Source organism: Balaenoptera ricei, chromosome 3 (genome assembly GCF_028023285.1).
Source record: "Balaenoptera ricei isolate mBalRic1 chromosome 3, mBalRic1.hap2, whole genome shotgun sequence".
NCBI lineage: Eukaryota > Metazoa > Chordata > Mammalia > Artiodactyla > Balaenopteridae > Balaenoptera > Balaenoptera ricei.
In genome coordinates, this window is record NC_082641.1 from 62,355,779 (window position 1) to 62,374,809 (window position 19,031).

At 38.2% G+C, this 19,031-nt stretch overlaps 1 protein-coding gene across 1 annotated transcript in view; it reads right to left on the minus strand.

The window, feature by feature from the left end:
* The window catches only part of AP3B1 (adaptor related protein complex 3 subunit beta 1), a 268,218-nt gene extending 254,652 nt beyond the window's left edge, over positions 1 to 13,566 (minus strand). Inside the window, exon 1 of the mRNA XM_059916615.1 lies at positions 13,293 to 13,566. Coding sequence (XP_059772598.1) covers positions 13,293 to 13,420 — 128 coding nt within the window. The 5' untranslated portion in view covers positions 13,421 to 13,566. The remainder of the gene's footprint in view (positions 1 to 13,292) is intronic.
* Positions 13,567 to 19,031: the final 5,465 nt, after the last annotated feature.

Here is a 19,031-nt window from a genome sequence, read left to right on the forward strand (position 1 = left end):
TGCCCCAGAGATTAGTACTCTGAACTCTTCACTCTCTACATTCACTCCCTTGATGTCTCACCCAATCAGGGTACTTAATACCCTCTATAACCCTGTGGCTCCCAAACTTATATCTCTAGCCTAACTCCTCCCTAAGCTCCAGACTCATATATCCAACTGCCTATTTAATATCTCCTCTTGGATGCCTAATAGGTATCTCATACTTAACATGCTCAAGCTCTTGAACCTCTTCCCCCTTTAAAAAATTCCTCTTTACACAATCTTCTTCATTTTGATAACAATTCCAAACTTCCAGCTGTTTAGGCAAAAAAACCTTGTGTCCTTCTTTGGTATCTTTTTCCCTCACACACCACATCTAAACCATCAGCAAATCTCATTGGCTCTACTTTCAAAATATATCCAGAGTCCAACCACTGTTCTCCACTACCATCAATCTGATTTAGTCATCCCCTTCTCTTGCCTGGGTTACTGTGGTGGTCTCCTTGCTGGTCACCCTGCCTCAGATCTGCAGTCTATTCCTAGTTCAGGAGACAAAGTGATACATTAAAAACGTAAGGTGGATCATCTCACTCCTCTGTTCAAAACCCTCCAATGGCTTCCCTTCTCACACAGAGTAAAATCCAAGTCCTTAAAATGATTTACAAAGCCCTACACAATCTGGCCCTTACCTCTCTGACCTCCTCATCTGCTAAGTTCCCCCTCTTCCTTCATTCACTCTATCCAGACATACTGGCCTCTTTGTTGATGCTCACAGGTCAGAAACTCTCCTGCCTCAGGGCCTGAGCACATGCAATTCCTCTTGACTGAATACTTCTCCCCAGACATCTGCATGTCACTCCCTCAGGTACTCCAGGTAGTACTGTCAAGGATCTTTTCCTGACCCTGCTATTTCAAACTCAACCCAACCTCCACCTTAACTCTCTATCCTCTTTCCCTACCTTACTTTTCTCTACAGCACTCCTTGTCATCAAATGACCAACCATATATTTACTTGTTTATTACCTATCTTCTTCCAGTTGGAATATATGCTCCATGAAAGCAGGCATTTTTGTCCACTGATTGATTAATCCCCAGCATCAAGAATAGTACCTAGCATAAGAAGGCACTCGTATTTGTTAAATCAGTAAGTTACTTCTATATTTTTTTAGTTATAGAAAAAAACATTAGAAACGAATAAACAGGTCCCAAGTATCCTACAGACCACAAACTTTTTGAAAACATAAATATACCTGGCACACCATAAGCACTTAATAGTTACTGACTGACTTCTAAATGCCCATTCTGCTCTAAACCTTCCAATGGCTTCTCTTTACACTCATAGTAAAATCCAAAGTCCTTACAAGGCCCTACACAATCTGGCACCGGACCTTCCACTCTACACCTTACCTGTCTGCCCCCATAGTACTAAATTCCCCCCTCATTCTTCATGACCACATCCTTAACCTAGGCTTTAAGAAACTTTAACCCATTTCTAGAGTAAAGCTGGGTGATGTGTAGCTCTGCCAACCCATGATATTGGAACCAGCCTTATTCATAAGTCTCTCGCTTATCCAGCTGCCATGTTAACTCACTCAGCTGCAGGATTAAAGACACCGGCCTTCTAATTAGGTCAATTCCTATCAGCAGTACAAATAATCAGCCCATCAATAAGCAAACATGGACTATAAATTGTTCACTTTTGTAGATCTATGAACTCTTTCCAGCTGACATGCTAAATAAGTCTTCCTTAAGTACACAAACCAAAGAATGTTATTCACAATAATGTGAAATATAGGAAAATCATTTCCTTCTTGATTATTCTACTTTGGGCTCTTCACTTTAAATTTTGTATTTGGACTGCAGGCAATTTGTTTTTGTCAGTAGTTCATTTATATACACAATTGCAATACTGTCAAATTATTCCACTATAATACATTTGTCATTCCACGAGCATTTGCAACTTTTCTGCAGTAAAAAAGAACATTTCAACTGATCATCTGTCTGATTTTTTTGGTTTTACTCATTCAGTTCTAGTAATGTTACCCTAAATTCTAAATAATTTTAGAAGTAATATCTCACATCTTGGGATTTAATGGTAAGGCCTGAATTTAAGTATTCCATATTTTCTCCTTGGATTTCACAAAACCAGTGATCTTAAAATAACATATCCTATATCAAGGGATGAATATTTTCTTGGTTGAGTATTTAAGATAAATTGTAAAAGTCAGAATTGACTCTCCTGGACTTCTCTGGTGGCGCAGTGGTTAACAATCCACCTGCCAATGCAGGGGACATAGGTTCAAGCCCTGGTCCAGGAAGATCCCACATGCCACGGAGCCCGTGCGCCCCTACTACTGAGCCTGCGCTCTAGAGCCTGCGAGCCACAACTGATGAGCCTGCATGCTGCAACTACTGAAGCCCGTGCACCAAGAGCCCCTGCTCCGCAACAAGAGAAGCCGCTGCAATAAGAAGCCTGTGCACCGCAACAAAGAGTAACCTCCACTCGCCGCAACTAGAGAAAGCCTGCGTGCAGCAACAAAGACCCAACACAGCCAAAAATAAATAAATAAAATAAATAAATTTTTTAAAAAAAGAAGTGACTCTCCTCCAAGAAGAAATGCAAGCTAAGCAAATAAAATGGAACACTTATAATCTGTTGGAAAGTAGGACTCTGCAGTATTTCATCAATTTTTTGTTCAATGTGGTAAAATCTTATTTGATTTCAAGTATGTTTCAAGAATTAAATTATAGGAACCTTACTGCACCACTAAAGTGACAATCCTTAACCTGTATAGTCAGCCCTTTGTAGAACTATCAGTCTTACTTATGTGAAGACAAAAACAACCAGTTTCTTCTTTTGTTAACAGCCATCTTGGAACAAATGACATTTACTTAGTGAAAGATCAGTAAAACATTGAAATTGGGAGTTTCCTGGCAGTCCAGTGGTTAGGACTTAGCACTTTCACTGCTGTGGTCCAGGTTCAATCCATGATTGGGGAACTAAGGTCCCGCAAACCATGTGGTGCAACCAAAATAAAACACTGAAATTGCTTATATTTTATACATCTTTTGTAAATTAAAAAAAAAATAGGGTCCAATTTACATATACAGCATGGCAAATACATTGTTTACATCTCCATAATTAGATCTAGTGACCATAAATTCCAAAAGCTAAGCAGAATTAACAAGATAGAGCACTTACCAAAACTGGAGTTATTAGAACTCAAGGGAATTTAATCTTCAGAAATTGAAGATGATGACAAGGACAAAGGTATGCTATGGAAATCACTAATGGAGTGTATTTTCATACTGGCAACACTGGACTCCTGAGCACGAGAGAAAGGAACTCACAATGAGGAGCCTGTGCCTCTTCATAATACGCTAACAACTCAGGGCGCCAACATTTTCAGCATCTCAAACTAAAATGTGTTTGACATTTTAAAATTACAGCACGTCCATTTTCTTCAGTAAATCATTGTTTACAAAATAAAGGTTTATAATAAATACCTTTTGGTAGGTATGAAAAGTTGAGAATTATTACACAATTTAACACTAATTTTATACTTGTATTACTTGTATTAGTTCACATTAGCCTTATCTCACCAACTAAATTCTTAAAGGCAAGATAAAGATCTTATAATTATTTCTTATTTTTCTGCTGAAAACACAGAGGAATTAACTATACCTAGGGTATAGTTAAAGATGCCTTTAAGATTATGTAAATAAAGTTAAAGATGGTATAAATAAAGATGCCTTTCAAGAATGGTATAGACTTCAAAAATCCTGATTGTAAAATTCATTCAACACCTATGTGACAATTCTAAGTCAATAACCCTAACCACAACAAAAACTCAAGCAATGACATAAAGAAAATGGCTGTTTTGGAACTATATATAATTAACTTCAGGGTAATGCAATAATACATTAATAGGGATACCAGGCTAAATTCTCCTTCTGTATAAGGTACACGGAATCCAGTCATGCTTTATTTTTTAACTACGCTGGCTAAAGAAACAGTAAATATTAGTAGAAACTGAATCATTCAATTGAGTAAAAGACCTAAAACATTTATTATGCAAAATTATAAGCCAAACACTTTGCTAAGCACCTTCACATAAATTATACCATGTAATATTAGGTGAGTATGTGAAAGAAAGATTCCTCTATACAATATTCAACAAATATTCAATGAGTCACTACAAAATGAAAATACAGAATGACTGAAAGAGATAAAGGTATCAATGAAAATACTAGGAAAAGTAAAAAGAAAGTAGAGCAAGCTTTGAACAACTGGAACTATAAAACTGTTATATGAAAAAAATTTTAAATATGGTATAGACCCTAATTACAATTAAATATTATAAATAAAAAATGGGAAAAAAGTTTAAACCCTCATATGGAGACACAATGACTCTTTAAAGTATGACTAAAATAATGTGTTATGGAGTGGCCAATATGGTGGAGTAGGAAGACCCTGAGCTCACATCCTCCTACGGACACACCAGTATCACAACTATTTATAGAGCAACTACAGATGAGAATGACCTGAACACTAGCAGAGAAGAGCTCCTACAACTTAAGATATACAGAAGGAACCACAGAAAGATAGGGAGGAAGGGCAGAGCTACAATATAGTCAGACCCAAAGCCTCAGGTAGAGGACCCAAAAACAGGAGGATAATTACAACTGCAGAGGTTCTCCCCAAGGATCAAGGGCTCTGAGCCCCACATCAGGCTCCCCAGCCCAGGGGTCCTGCACCGGGAAGACAAGCCCATAGAATGTTTGGCTTTGAAGACGAGTGGGGCTTACTTTGGGGAGAGCCAGAGGACTGTGGGAAATAGAGACTCCACTCATAAAAGGGCACATACTAAATCTCACATGCTCCAGGACCCAGGGCAGAAGCAGTAATGTGAAAGGACCCTGGGTCAGACCAACTTGCTAATCTTGGAAAGCTTCCCAGAGAGGCAAGAGGCAACTGGGACGTATCCTGGAGACATAGATGCTGGTGGCAGCCATTTTGGGGAGCTCATTTCCCAAGGACACTGGTGCTGGCAACCGTCATTTTGGAATTCTCCCTCTAGCTTGTTAGTGCCAGGACCCAGCCCACCCACCAGCCAGTCAGCACCAGTCCTGGGACACTCTAGACCAAGCTAGCTGGGGGGGAACACTGTCCTACCCACCAGCAGGCCAGCTGCCATAGGAACCCCTGAACCCCCAGCTGCCCTGGGACCCAGCCCTGTCTACCAGGAGGCCCAATATCCAGCCCTACACATCAATGGGCCAGCAAGAGCCCCGGGTCCAGCAGCCAGCCAATCCCATCCACCCCACCCACCAGCGGGCCAGCACTAGCTCTGGACCCGGCTTCATCAACCAGTGGGTGGGCACCAGACCTGGGATCACCGAGGCCCTACAGCCAGCTGTGTCAGGACCCAGCCCACTCACCAGCAGTCTGGCACCAGCCCCAGGACCCCCTGGGCCTGGGCCCCACCTACTTACAGGCTGACATCAACCAAGAGTTTAAGGTACAATGTAGAAAAGACAGCCTCTTCAACAATGGAGCTGGGAAAACTGGACAGCTACATGTAAAAGCTGAGATTAGAACATTACCTCACAGCATATACAAAAATAAACTCAAAATGGATTAAAGACCTAGATGTAAGACCTGAAACCCTAAAACTCCTAGAAGAAAACATAGGCAGAACACTCTATGACATAAATCATAACGATATTTTTTTGGGTCTGTCTCCTAAGGCAAAAGAAATAAAAGCAAAAATAAATAAATGGGACCTAATTGAACTTAAAAGCTTTTGCACAGCAAAGGAAACCATCAACAAAACAAAGGGACAACCTACAGGATGGGAGAAAATATTTGCAAATGATGTGACAAGGGATTAATAAACAAAGTATATAAACAGCTCATACAATTCAGTATCAAAAAAACAAAAAACAAAAAACAAAACAACTCAATAAAAAAATGGCAAAGATGTGGAGAAAAGGGAACCACTGTACACTGTTGATGGGATTGTAAATTTCAGCAGCCGTAAGGGTATGGAGGTTCCTCAAAAAATTAAAAATGGAATTATCATATGATCTAGCAATTCTACTCCTGGGTATTTATTCAAAGAAAACAAAGAAAAAATATTTGAAAAGATATATGCAACATAAGTTTTATTCAAAGAAAACAAAAAAAAATCTTTGAAAAGATATATGCAACATAAGTTCATTGCAGCATTATTTACAATAGCCAAGATATGGAAGCAACCTAAGTGTCCACTGACAGATGAATGGATAAGAAAACATGGTATGTATATACAGACAGACACACACACACAACAGAATATTACTCATCCACAAAAAAGAATGAAATCTTGCCATTTTCTACAACATGTAATGACCAGAGAATATTATGCCAAGGGATATAAGTCAGACAGAGAATGACATATGCGGAATCTAAAAAACAAATGAACAAACATAACTAAACAGAAAGAGATCACAGATACAGAGAACAGGTGGTTGCAGGGGAAGGAGGGGATAGGTGTATAAACTTCAGTTACAAAATAAATGAGTCACATGTATGAAATGTACAGTGTGGAGAATACAGTCAATAATTATGTAGTATCTTTGTATGGCAAGAGATAACAGCTAGACTTATTATAGTGATCCTTTGGAAATGTATAGAAATATTGAATCACTATGTTGTGTACCAGAAACTAACATAGTGTTATAGGTCAATTATTCATCAAAAACAAACAAACTTACAGAAAAAGAGATCAGAATTGTGGTTACCAGAGGCAGGGAGGTTGGAGGGCAGGGGAACTGGATGAAGGTAGTCAAAGGTACAATCTTCCAGTTATAAGTAAGTACTTTATCTTACAACTGGGGATGTACTATACAACATGATGAATATAACTAACACTTCTATACTTTATATGTGAAATTTTTTAAGCAAATCCTAAGAGCTCTTATCAGAAGGAAAAAAAAATTTTTTTCTATTTCTTTAATGTTGTATCTATATGAGATGACGGATGTTCACTAAACTTAATGTGGTAATCATTTCATGATGTATGTAAGTCAAATCATTATGCTGTACACCTTAAACTTATACCGTGCTGTATATAAATTATATCTCAATAAAACTGGAAGCCATACAAAAACAAACAGAAATAAACAAAATAATGTGTTACTATTAATAAGGTACTGACAACTGGGGCTGTAAAAGGAAAATCAAAATGAAGTCGGTACTGCTGAGAGCTCTCTAAAATGGAGCCAGGAGGCCACTGAGGAAGTATGACTTATGGACGACTCAGCCCAGATGGAATCTGAACTTTGACCACTTACTATCTTAATGTAGGTATCCAGAATATCTGCCCAATGTTCCAGAAACTCAAAATATTTAACCGACTCTTACCCTAAAATAACTCATGACAGCCTGTTCCTTAAGGACAAATACTTCCTTGCGTCATGGTCAACAATAATTCTTGACAGACAACTTAATAACCTTGTAGCTTTCATCTTTATAGGCCTCTGACTCTCTTCCCCTGTACAATCTCGAACTGCAATTCTTAAGACCCCAAATAAATTATTTTACTTGCAGTCTTCTGCATTTTCTTGGTCGACAGGACTGGTTGATCTTTACTTTTAATAAAGTTAAGTCGGGGCTTCCCTGGGGGCGCAGTGCTTAAGAATCCACCTGCCAATGCAGGGGACATGGGTTCGAGCCCTGGTCCGGGAAGATCCCACATGCCGCGATGCAACTAAGCCCGTGTGCCACAACTACTGAGCCTGCGCTCTAGAGCCCACATGCCACAACTACTGAAGCCCGTGTGCCTAGAGCCTGTGCTCCACAACAAGAGAAGCCACCACAGTGAGAAGCCTGCGCACCGCAACGAAGAGTAGCCCCTGCTCGTTGCAACTAGAGAAAGCCCACGTGCAGCAACGAAGACCCAATGCAGCCAAAAATAAATAAATAAATAAATAAATTTAAAAATAAAGTTAACTCAAAAACATCCCTATAAGAAGGTTGCTCTCATTCAGATACATTTCTATATGCCCTCTTGAATGGGAGAAAAAGCAGTGGAGGTAAGTTAGATTTGCTGTAATTATATACAAACTAGAACCCCATTGTAAAATTCCTAGTGAATTCCACTGAGAAACACTGATATTAAAGGTTAAAGGGTTATATGTAATGTAATTTTCATGGCTGATATCAAGCTGACAATAAATAAAATTTAAGTTAAAGAAGTAAGCTAGGCCTTATCATTTGCAATGCAAATACACTGATGTAGTATTGATTATATCATACTACTACACGATGTAGTACAACACAAAAGTATGCAGCTCTTTGTTTGGGTTTAAATCAGCTCTGTGAATCTAAACAAATGAAAAGTCCACCCCAATTTCAACAGGGACTAAAACTGCTACCTTGGTTACCTATTCATTGTTAAATCCAATGGCCTCTTTTCAGCCTTCATTCTATTTGCCCTCTCTCTGCAATTCCTAATGTAGTTGACCAATTTCCTCTTACCAACTTTCCTCTCAGCTTCCTTTTTTTTTTTTTTTAAAAAACCTTTCTCTGGTTTCCTACCCCTCTGAGCACTCTTTAGCTAGTTCTTCTTCCTTTCACACCTTAAATGTTGGTGTTCCCTAGCGATTTGTCTAAACTGCCTTGTCTCCTAACCAGAAAAATTCTCCCTGGGTGATTTCATCCATTCCCATGCTTTAATTACTACCCACAATTCTAAATGCTGATGCTATAATCTATATTTCATCTAAATATGCTTTTTTTTTTTTTTTTTTGCAACTCTCCTGGTTTCTGTATACTTTGCCTGAAGAACTCCCCCTGTTCTCCACCTGGCAAAAATCTTCCCAGGCTTTATGACCTAAAATATCACCACCTCAGCGAAGCTTTCAACAACTTTTCAACTAACTTTTGTTAGTTAATATTCTAGTTTAGAAATCATTTTCAACTATAGCATCTTATGAAAAACTCACAAAATAGGCAAGTCCTCTCTAGAAATGAGGACACTGAAGTTTGAAGAGATCAAGCAACTTGAACAAGGAAACACTACTACAAGTGGAAAACATCAACTTAAATCCAGGCCTTCTCACTCTAGGTCCAATGCTCTTTCTAATACACGGTGATGTTCTCAAAAGAAAAGAGATCTGGAAATTTAGTAGTTTTACCATTGTTAAGAAAAATTAATTAGTATTGTCTGTCTTCTTCTAGAAATTAATTCCTAATTAAATGTTTAATCCAGAAATAAAAATATTAAAATTAACTTTTAAATTATACACACACAGCCAAATTGGTTAAGATAAGAGTTTAAGACAAAAGAAAAATAATTGAGGAAAAAACTAAAAGCAATAAAAGTTTACAATAGTCTCAAAGGAAAGGATTACAAAAAATTAATTCTTTACATTTTTAAATAACGAAATTGCAAATCTTGACACCAATCATCTAATACACAGGCTTGATTAACCAATAAACGATGTATAAAATCTGCTTTCATAAAACCATTTAAAGCTCCCTAACTTTAGTTCTATTTAAAAGGGAAGGGAATAAATAAGATTGATAAACAGGATTAAATTCAGAAAACAAAAATCATCAATAATCCTGTGATTAGGAAGTGATTAGGCATCCTTGAGATGGTTAGTGAAGGATCAAAAGGACATAGAGCTTTAGGATAAGAGGCCAAAGAACAGAATAGTGGAAGGAGTTAGAACATCACCACTTTGCAGACACTGTGGTAAAGACTGGTTGAAGAGATTCATTGATGGTTGCTAAATATAGGGGATGGTGAATCTGATGAAGAGCAAGACATCTGCATGGTCTCCATCTGTCCCCCCCATAGATAGATTGGAAAAAAAATAAATAATGGACAACCCTTTACCTGGGAAAATTAACATCATGAAGATGGGCATCCTATGCCTCCCAACACAATAGTCTAAGAAGGTAGTACTGTAGCCTGGGATACATAACATGAATGTATGTATGAACCAGCAAACACAAGTTGATTACCATGCTATAAAGTAATTGGCTTGTATTCGTCAAAAGTGTCAAGGTAGTGAAAGACAAAGGCTAAGGACCTATTCCGTATTAAAGGAGATTAAAGAGATATGAGAACTAAGCGAAATACATGATCCTGGACTGGATTCTGTACTAGAGAAAAAAATGTTAAAAAAAATTAAAATTATTTATTGGGACAAATGACAACACGGGGATTATAGACTGTAGATTGTACTAATGTTAAATTTCCTGAATATAACAGTACTACAGTTGTAAAAGTACTGCAGTTCTTAAAAAAATACACACTGAGGTATGAAGATAAAGAGACATGATGTATACAACCTATTCTCAGATGTATCAGAAGAGATAATAATATGGAATCTGTGTGTGTCTGCGTGTGTATGGAGAAATAAATAAAGCAATGCAGCAATTTTTTTAAATTGGTGAATGTGCATCAGGAGTAGTTCTCTGTATTATTCTTGCAACTTTTTTGCAAACCTGAAACTATTTCAAAGTGTTGATAAATCATCGAAAATGAGAGCAGACGTGCGCTACAAATGAGCCTGAGCTCTAGAGCTCGCGTGCCACAACTACTGAGCCCGTGTGCCACAACTACTGAAGCCCGTGTGCCACAACTACTGAAGCCCGCGCACCTAGAACCCGTGCTCTGCAACAAGAGAAGCCACTGCAATGAGAAGCCTGCGCACCGCAATGAAGAGTAGCCTCCACTCACCGCAACTAGAGAAAGCTCACGCACAGCAACGAAGACCCAAGGCAGCCAAAAATTTAAAAATAAATAAATTATTTAAAAAAAAAAAAAGAAAATGAGAGCAGAGAGGGTGGGCGAAGTGGTTGAAGAGAGTCAAAGGCACAAAGTTCCAGTTATAAAATAAATAAGTCAGGGGGATGTAATGTACAGCATGGTGACTATAGTTAATAATACTGTATTGTATATTTGAAAGCTGCTAAAAAAGTGAATCTTGAAAGTCCTCGTCACAGGAAAATAATTGTAACTAAGTGTAGTGACGGATGTTAACTAGATTTCTTGTGGTGATCATTTCTCAATATATAAAAATACCTACTGAATACCTACCTACGTTGTACACCTGAAACTAATACATTACATGTCAATTATACTTCAATAAAAAAATAAATTAGAGCAGAGGAACAGGGTAAGCTTTAAGTTTTTTATATAAATTTTGTCATTTGGGTGTTAAAAAAGGCAAGAAATATCACCCTTTAATAAATGAGAGAACGCAAGCTCAAGAGAGATTAAGTGACCACTTCCAGAACAGGGGTCTCCTTGTTTCTGTACAACCCCATCAGGTTGCGATTCAGTGGCCAAAATGTTTCTAATTCCTGAAAGCCTCAAGGTCATACACTGTCTACAACTACTATTCAAAGTTTTAAACTTTTAATGAGTTGTATGCATTCTCTAATAAAAGCTCAATAAACTTCATCAAGTAATAAGTAGCACATCCAAGTGCTGAAGAGAATGGGCTCCAAGATTAGATTGAGTTCAAATTCAGGCAGTGCAGTGGTTGTAGCTTTGTGATCTTGGGCAAATTAACCACTTGTGCTCCAATTTTCTCATCCGCAAAGTGGGATCAAAGAAGTACCTTTGGGTTGCTCCTTGATCCTCTGTGACACTTGAGCATCACAGAATAGTTTCCCATAAGTCATACTCACACTCAGCCAAAGGGTTGTTAGGAGGACCAAATGAAATAATAAATGTAAAGTAGTGTGCACAAGTGCACAAGCAGTCTATAAAATGTTAGCTATTTTTATTTTAAATCCAACATGCTCAGTCACCTCAACAGCACTGGTCATAGTCAAAGCTACACATTTTTTTCCAAATCAGGCCCAAATCTGACAAAATAGGAAATGAAAGGCTCTAAAAGAAAAACATCTTAGAAGTTCACAAAACATAAAAGTAAATCAATTGTAAGCATATCACATGCAAAACAGACCTATACAGACTTATACGTTAATTCAACAGTTGAAACATCTGCTAATAGAACAGCAGAGCTGCAACAAGCTCCTTGTTGGAACAATCTATCATCTAAATACACAGAATGAAAAATGAAAAATTAGTTATATTGCTTTTAAACTTTTCTAACCTGCGAATAAGGAAACAAATAAATAAACAAACCAAAAACTCTATTTCACACATTCCATACAGGATTTCAGTTAGCTTAATACAGTGAAAATGTTATCCCAATTTCAACTACTAGCACCTTCCAGAATGTCTTTTAAAATAAATTTGAAATTTAATTTAAATTAAATTTTAATATATCTTTCTGACACCGCAAAGCCACCAGCACAGCTACTTTACCTTAATTTAGCATAAATCTAGTGTCAGCCTATTATGTGACCATAGTGTTTAGTTAGTACTGAGAGACTAAAAAAAAGAAAAACGTAAAAATGATTACAATAAAATACAAAGTTACCAGAATTCTGTAAGTTTAAAACCATTCCTTCGCCCCCAAAAAAATCAATGCGGGGGTGGGGGGGGGGTTCTTTCCCTTTTCGGTGGTACTTAAAATACTCTTAATTTTTTTTTTACTCTTAATAACTTTTCAAAAAACCACGTATACATTGTTTAGTGTTCATTTTTAAAATTCACACTATTAATTTGTAAAATTTTACCACTTGCTCAGAGTAACACTAAATATTCTCTACTCATATGCTTATTACTGTGTTTGGGATTGGGGTAGTTTTTTTGTTTTGTTTTTTGTTTTAGGGTTTTTTGGGGGTTTTTTTGTCTGTAGTGCAAAGGACGTTGCCCGAGAACATTAATGTCTGTATAAACCAGCTTGTCCATTCATAAAGCGCCTAAAACACCTCCTCGCTCCTGCATTCGAGGGTCACAGAACAGTTTCCCATTAGCCACACTCTCACGTTCCCTCTCAACTCCCCAAACACCCCTTCCACGCTAGTGAGCGAATTTCTCCAGGTGTGATCAAGCAAACATTAAAGTAGCTTGAAGCGTTTGTTCAAAATTCAGATGCCTGTGCCCCAGCCCAGACCAATTCAGAATCTTTGGGGATAGCACCTAAGGGCTCCAAATGGTTCTTTTTTCACTGAAGTTTGAAAACTACTAGAGACTCCCCTCCACACACTCATCCCAAACTCCCAACAACTCCCACCAGTCCCAACTGATCCAGCTGCGGGAAACGTTACCGCTCGGCTCCGGGGCGGTCTCAGCGCAACCCCACCCCTCTCCCGGGAGTCCCATCTCGGTGCCCGTTCCTCCCGGGCACCAGCTCCCCAGTCCCGTCCCCACACCCCAAACCTTTCTCCTCACTTCTTCATATCGCTGCTAAAGAGGCCGAAGGCGCCGGAGGGGGAAATGGTTGAGGTCGCCTCCTGACCCAGCTCCGTCGCCTCCCCTCCTCCGGACTGCTCACTGTAAGCGAAGCTGTTGCTGGACATTGCTGCGGTGCTGCCGAGTGTCGGGTTGGCCCTGTCGGGGGTTCTCTCCGACGGGATCCCGTCCGAGGAACGCGAAACAAAACTAGTTCTCGTTTGGAGGGGCGCCCGCAGGCGCTTCCGGACTCGTCACGGCTCCCAAAGCCGACCTGGCGGTCCACCCCCTGCGCATGCCCAGTGTGCAGGCGGCCGGAGCCCACCCCCGCCGGCCACTCCAGGGCCTGCCTGGATTTGCCTTCTCCGGGTTTTTGAGGTAGCTGAGAGGCTCGGACCCCGGCTCTGCGGAAGGCAGGCCTCGCGCATGCTGGAGACTAGACTCTCGACTTTTAAAGTTTTTTTGGAAACAAATACCCGTGTATCCATTTCGATCCCCTAGGAGGTTCCCGAGCCCGGACACCTCTTTGTCGGACTCCTGTTGTAAACCAGTAGCTTTCAGATTTTTCCTGAAACTCCAGTTAACACACCAGATCAACTTTCCTAAACATATCAGGATTGCTTTTCCTGTTTTAGCTGGTTTCTGCTCCTCTCCCTCCAGCCATCTGTGTCTTACACCTGCCCCAGGCAACCTTTGTCGCAGATCTCTGCGTTTAAAGGAAACCTCCAGGGCCCTGTCTTTGAGGATCCACCACCTGCCAGATGTGTTCATTGTAGTGAAAGCTTCAAACGAAAATCCTGGGACCGTTGGTTTCAAGGAGCTGGTGATTCCTACTGACGTCTGGCTACCAAAAGTAGAATAAAATAAAATAGAGTCGCCTCACGCACCAGGAGTAGCCTATCATCTGGGCACCTCCTTCCTTTGTTCTGCCGCTTGTGGTATCACTTAACTAAAGTCTTCTGCGGAGTCAAGGCAGAAAGTTGCCTGGCCCCTGAGTAGCACCTGAGAAACCTTTCCAGGAGTAACTTCCCTCAGCCTGACGTTTCGGATGGATTTCAGATCCTACCCTAAACTTTCCGCACTCCTTCCCCTTTAGGCAGACTTTGAAGCTTAGAGCCCTAAGAAACTGTCAGGGGACTACGGAAACACAGTCTGGGGAGGCAGCGCCTGGGTGGGGGAGGGGAGAGCGTCGTACAAGGGTTAGAGTGCTGTCCTCACCTCCTCTAATGGCCACACTGGAAACAACACTGAGGTATCACTACGTACCTACCAAAATGGCCAAAATCCAGAACACGGACACCACCAAACGCTGGTGGGGACGGGGAGCAACAGAAACTCTCATTCATTGCTACTGGGAATGCAAAATTGTACAGCCACATTGGAAGATAGTTGAGCAGTTTCTTGCAAAATTAAACATACTCCTACCATATAATCCAGCAATTGAACTCCTTGGTACTTATCCAAAGGAGCTGAAAACTTATGTCCATGCAAAAATCTACACAGATATTTATAGCATCCTTATTCCGAATTACCAAAACTGGGGAGCTATCAAGATGTCCTTCAGTAGGTGAATGTATAAACAAATGGTGGTACATCCAGAAAATTAAATATTATTCAGTGCTAAAAAGAAATGAACCATCAAACCACGAAAAGACATGGAGGAAACTTAAATGCACATTATTAAGTGAAAGAAGCCAATCTGAAAAGACTACATACTCTGTGATTCCAATTATGTGACCTTCTGGAAAAGGCCAAACTATGAAGACAGTAAAAAGATCAGTGGTTGCCAGTAATTGAGTTGGGGAGAAGCGGGATGAAAGGCAGAGAACAGAGGATTTTTAGGGCATTGAAAATACTCTATATGATACCATAATGATGGATAAATGTCTCCAGACCCATAGAATGAATAACACCAAGAGTGAACCGTAATGGAAACTATGAACTTTGGGTGATAGTGATGTGTCAATATAGGTTCATCAGTTGTAGCAAATGATCACTCTGGTAAAGATGTGGTAACTGGGGAGGCTGTGCATGTGTAGGGGCAGGGCATATATGGGAAATTTCTGTAACTTCCTCTCAATTTTGCTGTAACCTAAAAATACTCTAGAAAATAGAACCTTAATTTTTTTTAAAAAATTATTTTTAAAAAGAAAAGCCACACTGTTACTTTGGAAAAAATCATGGCTCTAGGTGGGGGAGGACAGAATGCCCTCCAAACTTCATATTCTGGTCAAAACTTGGCAGGTTTTTTCTTCAGCTGTTGGAATACCCTTCCAGGGATGAAATGATGGAGCACCTAAAATGTTTTGTTGTCAATATCGATGATATTGATCAATTTATGGAATTTCACCTACAGCTGATTTTTCATGATGATGATGATGATGATGATATATACTTAGTAGATGGCTTAGTATGTACGAGGCACATAAATGATTTTCATATATTAATTTATTTAATAGTAGAAGAAGCTAAGGTTTGCTTTCCTTTATCTGTGAAATGAGGACATTGATATACACATACCCTAGAGATTCTTTGGCATATATTCCTGGGCATAGAATTTCTTGGTTGTAGATTATATGCACCTTTACTGAATATCCTAAATTGTTCTCCAGTATAATTTTAACAGTTCACACTCCCACAGCAATGTATGAGAGATCTTCTTTCCTCACATTCTCACTAACACTTTGTTTTCTTAAAAGTTTTTATCCTCATCAATATGATAGGTATGAATATTATTTTATTGTAATTGAGTTTCATTTTTGTGTTCATAATGAATTTAAGCATCTTTTTATGATATTGTTCCATTTGCATTTTCTTTTCTGGGAACTGCACATAAAGAAATTTACTCAATTTTACACTGAGTAGTTTGTTTTCCTTATAGATTTGAAGTTCTTTATTCTTGAGTCTGTCTTTCACTGCTTGATTTTATTTGGTAATATTTTCATATTTTAATTTTTTCATGCAGACTAGTGTAGGAGATTGAACTACAATTTTTTTTACATTGTTCTTGAATGGTGTGGGTATTATGATTATATATTCCTCAAAATATTTGTTGGGTAACTTTCTTTTTCTCTTCTCTGGATTATTATGTATAAGATGCAAAGCATATATTCTTCGGAAAAACAGATGAAACTTTCTTTTATCACTGAAAAAATATTAGGGACTTGACAAGAGTAGACTTGAATTCCCTTACTGCCTTAAGATTCTAAGACAGTTACAGAAGTATTCTTACAGAAATATACAAAAATATATAAAAATAATAACTACATACGTTGAGGTCTAGTGTTCCCATCTCTTCAGAATTCAAAAATCTTTTATATAGTTATGACGTTTTCTGACAGGAAAAAGGTCGTGCTTCCAACCAGAAGAAACATCAGCTCTAGTTGAACCAAAGACTTATTCTTTGATGCTTGTTACCAAGCCAAAAGCAGATTTTTCTGTTTCCTACCCACATATATAGAATCTCAGGATCATTGATAAATATGCTGCTTTTTCAAAATGATTTTCTCCCTAACCTTTTAACAAAACCTTTGTTGAATTTTCTGATTTCAGCTTCTGTTCATCTGAACCCTCATGATAATAGGTGTTAAATTTGGTATATATATTTTCAAACTTTTTTCTAAGCATAGAAAAACAAATTATACATGTGTATATTTTACCAAATGTCAGTTAAAACTGTATCATCAGCCCCCGATCGCCGCAACTAGGGAAAGCCTGCGCGCAGCAATGAAGACCCAACGCAGCCAAAGATAAACTTATTTAAAAAAAAAAAAAAAGTCAGGGTTACATTTCTTCAGGGTTTCAAAAAAAAAAAAAAAAACAACAGAACATACACAGTGAGTCAGCATGGCCTTGGCATGTGGGAAGGGAGTCTTATCATCAAAGGAGGACCAGCATTGGTGTCCCAGGAAAAGGGGCATTTAATCTTTGTTTTTTAACATGGACGTTCTTTACTTTTGGTCAATGTGCCCTTTTTCTTTAATAATTAAAGCAGATGTATAATGTATGTTTGATAGGCCCCAACAGGCTATTTTAGTTAGCATAAAATTAAAGTTAACTCATGTATAAGCCAGAATGACTTCCGTATATCTCAATATGTGAACATTTCTTTTATCAGCCTCCTTGCGTCAAACCTTTCTGTCCTTGTTATGGGGACGTCAACTCCATGACAGCACCCCGTCCTTGTCCAGGTCCCGAAAGAGAGAGCAGAGCCAGGGTGGGCAGTGAAAGCCTTCAGCCAGTGGCACCTTGGTCCTTGAACTTTTAGTTTTAACCTCTATGGCAAACTCTAAACCAACTAAACTCCCAACCTCCAATTCAATTTTCTGCCCTTGTGTCTTTGTTCACACCAGTTCATGGGCCAGGACAGCTGTCGTCCCTTTTTTCCTGCCAATTCACTCTGAAACTTCCCCTGATCCCCTTCTTTATGAAATATCCCTTCTTTTTCTCCAGATCTCTTTTTTTTCCTCTGAATCCATGTAATATTAAACCCTTTCCTAAACAAACAAACAAACAAAAAAACTGTATTATCATTCTGCATCTTATTTTTTCTTTTAATGTATTATGGAAATCTTTCCATTCCAATATATATGGCTGCTTCATTGTTTTAAACATACACATAATAGCTCATTCTCTGGGTGCACCTTTACGTATTTAGTCAACTGCCCATACAACATTGCCCATACGTGTGTTTGTACACTAACATCAGTTTTTCCATAAAGTAAGATCCCAGAAGTCCAATAGCTAGGTCCAATGATGTGCACACTTAAAATTTTAATAGATAGTGCCAAATTTATAACCCAAAAGGAGGGTACCAGTTATCTCTTCTACAAATATTCCTCTGTTTCACCATACCCCTTCCAGCAATGAATATTATAAATCTTTTTAATGTTTGCTAGTCTTATTGGCAAAAAATAAATAATAAAATCCTCACTATTGTTTAAACTTTTATCTCATTTGTTATAATTAGGGTCCACATAATAATGTATTGCCTAAATTGGAAACTTTTAAGACTCTTTATGACACTAGTCATAATTTTACTGGAAGAGCACATATAAACCAGGCCTTTCCCAGGGAAACAGGACTATATTATTACCCCAAGTGGGATGGAGTTAAAGCATACATTAATTGGCCTTTTGAATTTTTTTCTATTAATTATGCAGAGTTGGCATTTGCTTATTTTTAAATGAGTTATCTGTCTCTTTTATTTGTAGGCACATTATAAATAATGAATGTTAAGCTTTTCTCTTTATTTTCTAGGAGAGTGTAAGTTATAAAAATTGATTCAAAAAGTTGTAGGAAACATGAATAGACTAAATAATTATAGAAAAAATTGAAAAAGTTGTCAAAAATCTACCACCAGAGAGATACTAAACCAATACAGTTCTATTAGGCCTATAAGGACTTCCAATTTCTGTTATGTTAAACTATTACTGAATTTTTAAAAAGAAAAAGACAAAGCACTTCCAAATTCATTTTGTAAGACCAGCATTAATGAAATCCAAGCCTGACATTTTTTTAGTACAAAAAAGGAGAGCTATAGACTTTCTAAATAATATACTGAACAAATATTAAATGAAAACATAAAATTACCCAGTAGGTTTTACATATAATAAAATAATTTTTGACATTAAAAAACTTATTATATTTATTATATATAGTATATATATCAATAGATATTGGAAATGGATTAATAACACAATCAGCTCTTCTGATTTAAAGTCATAATTGATAACCTAA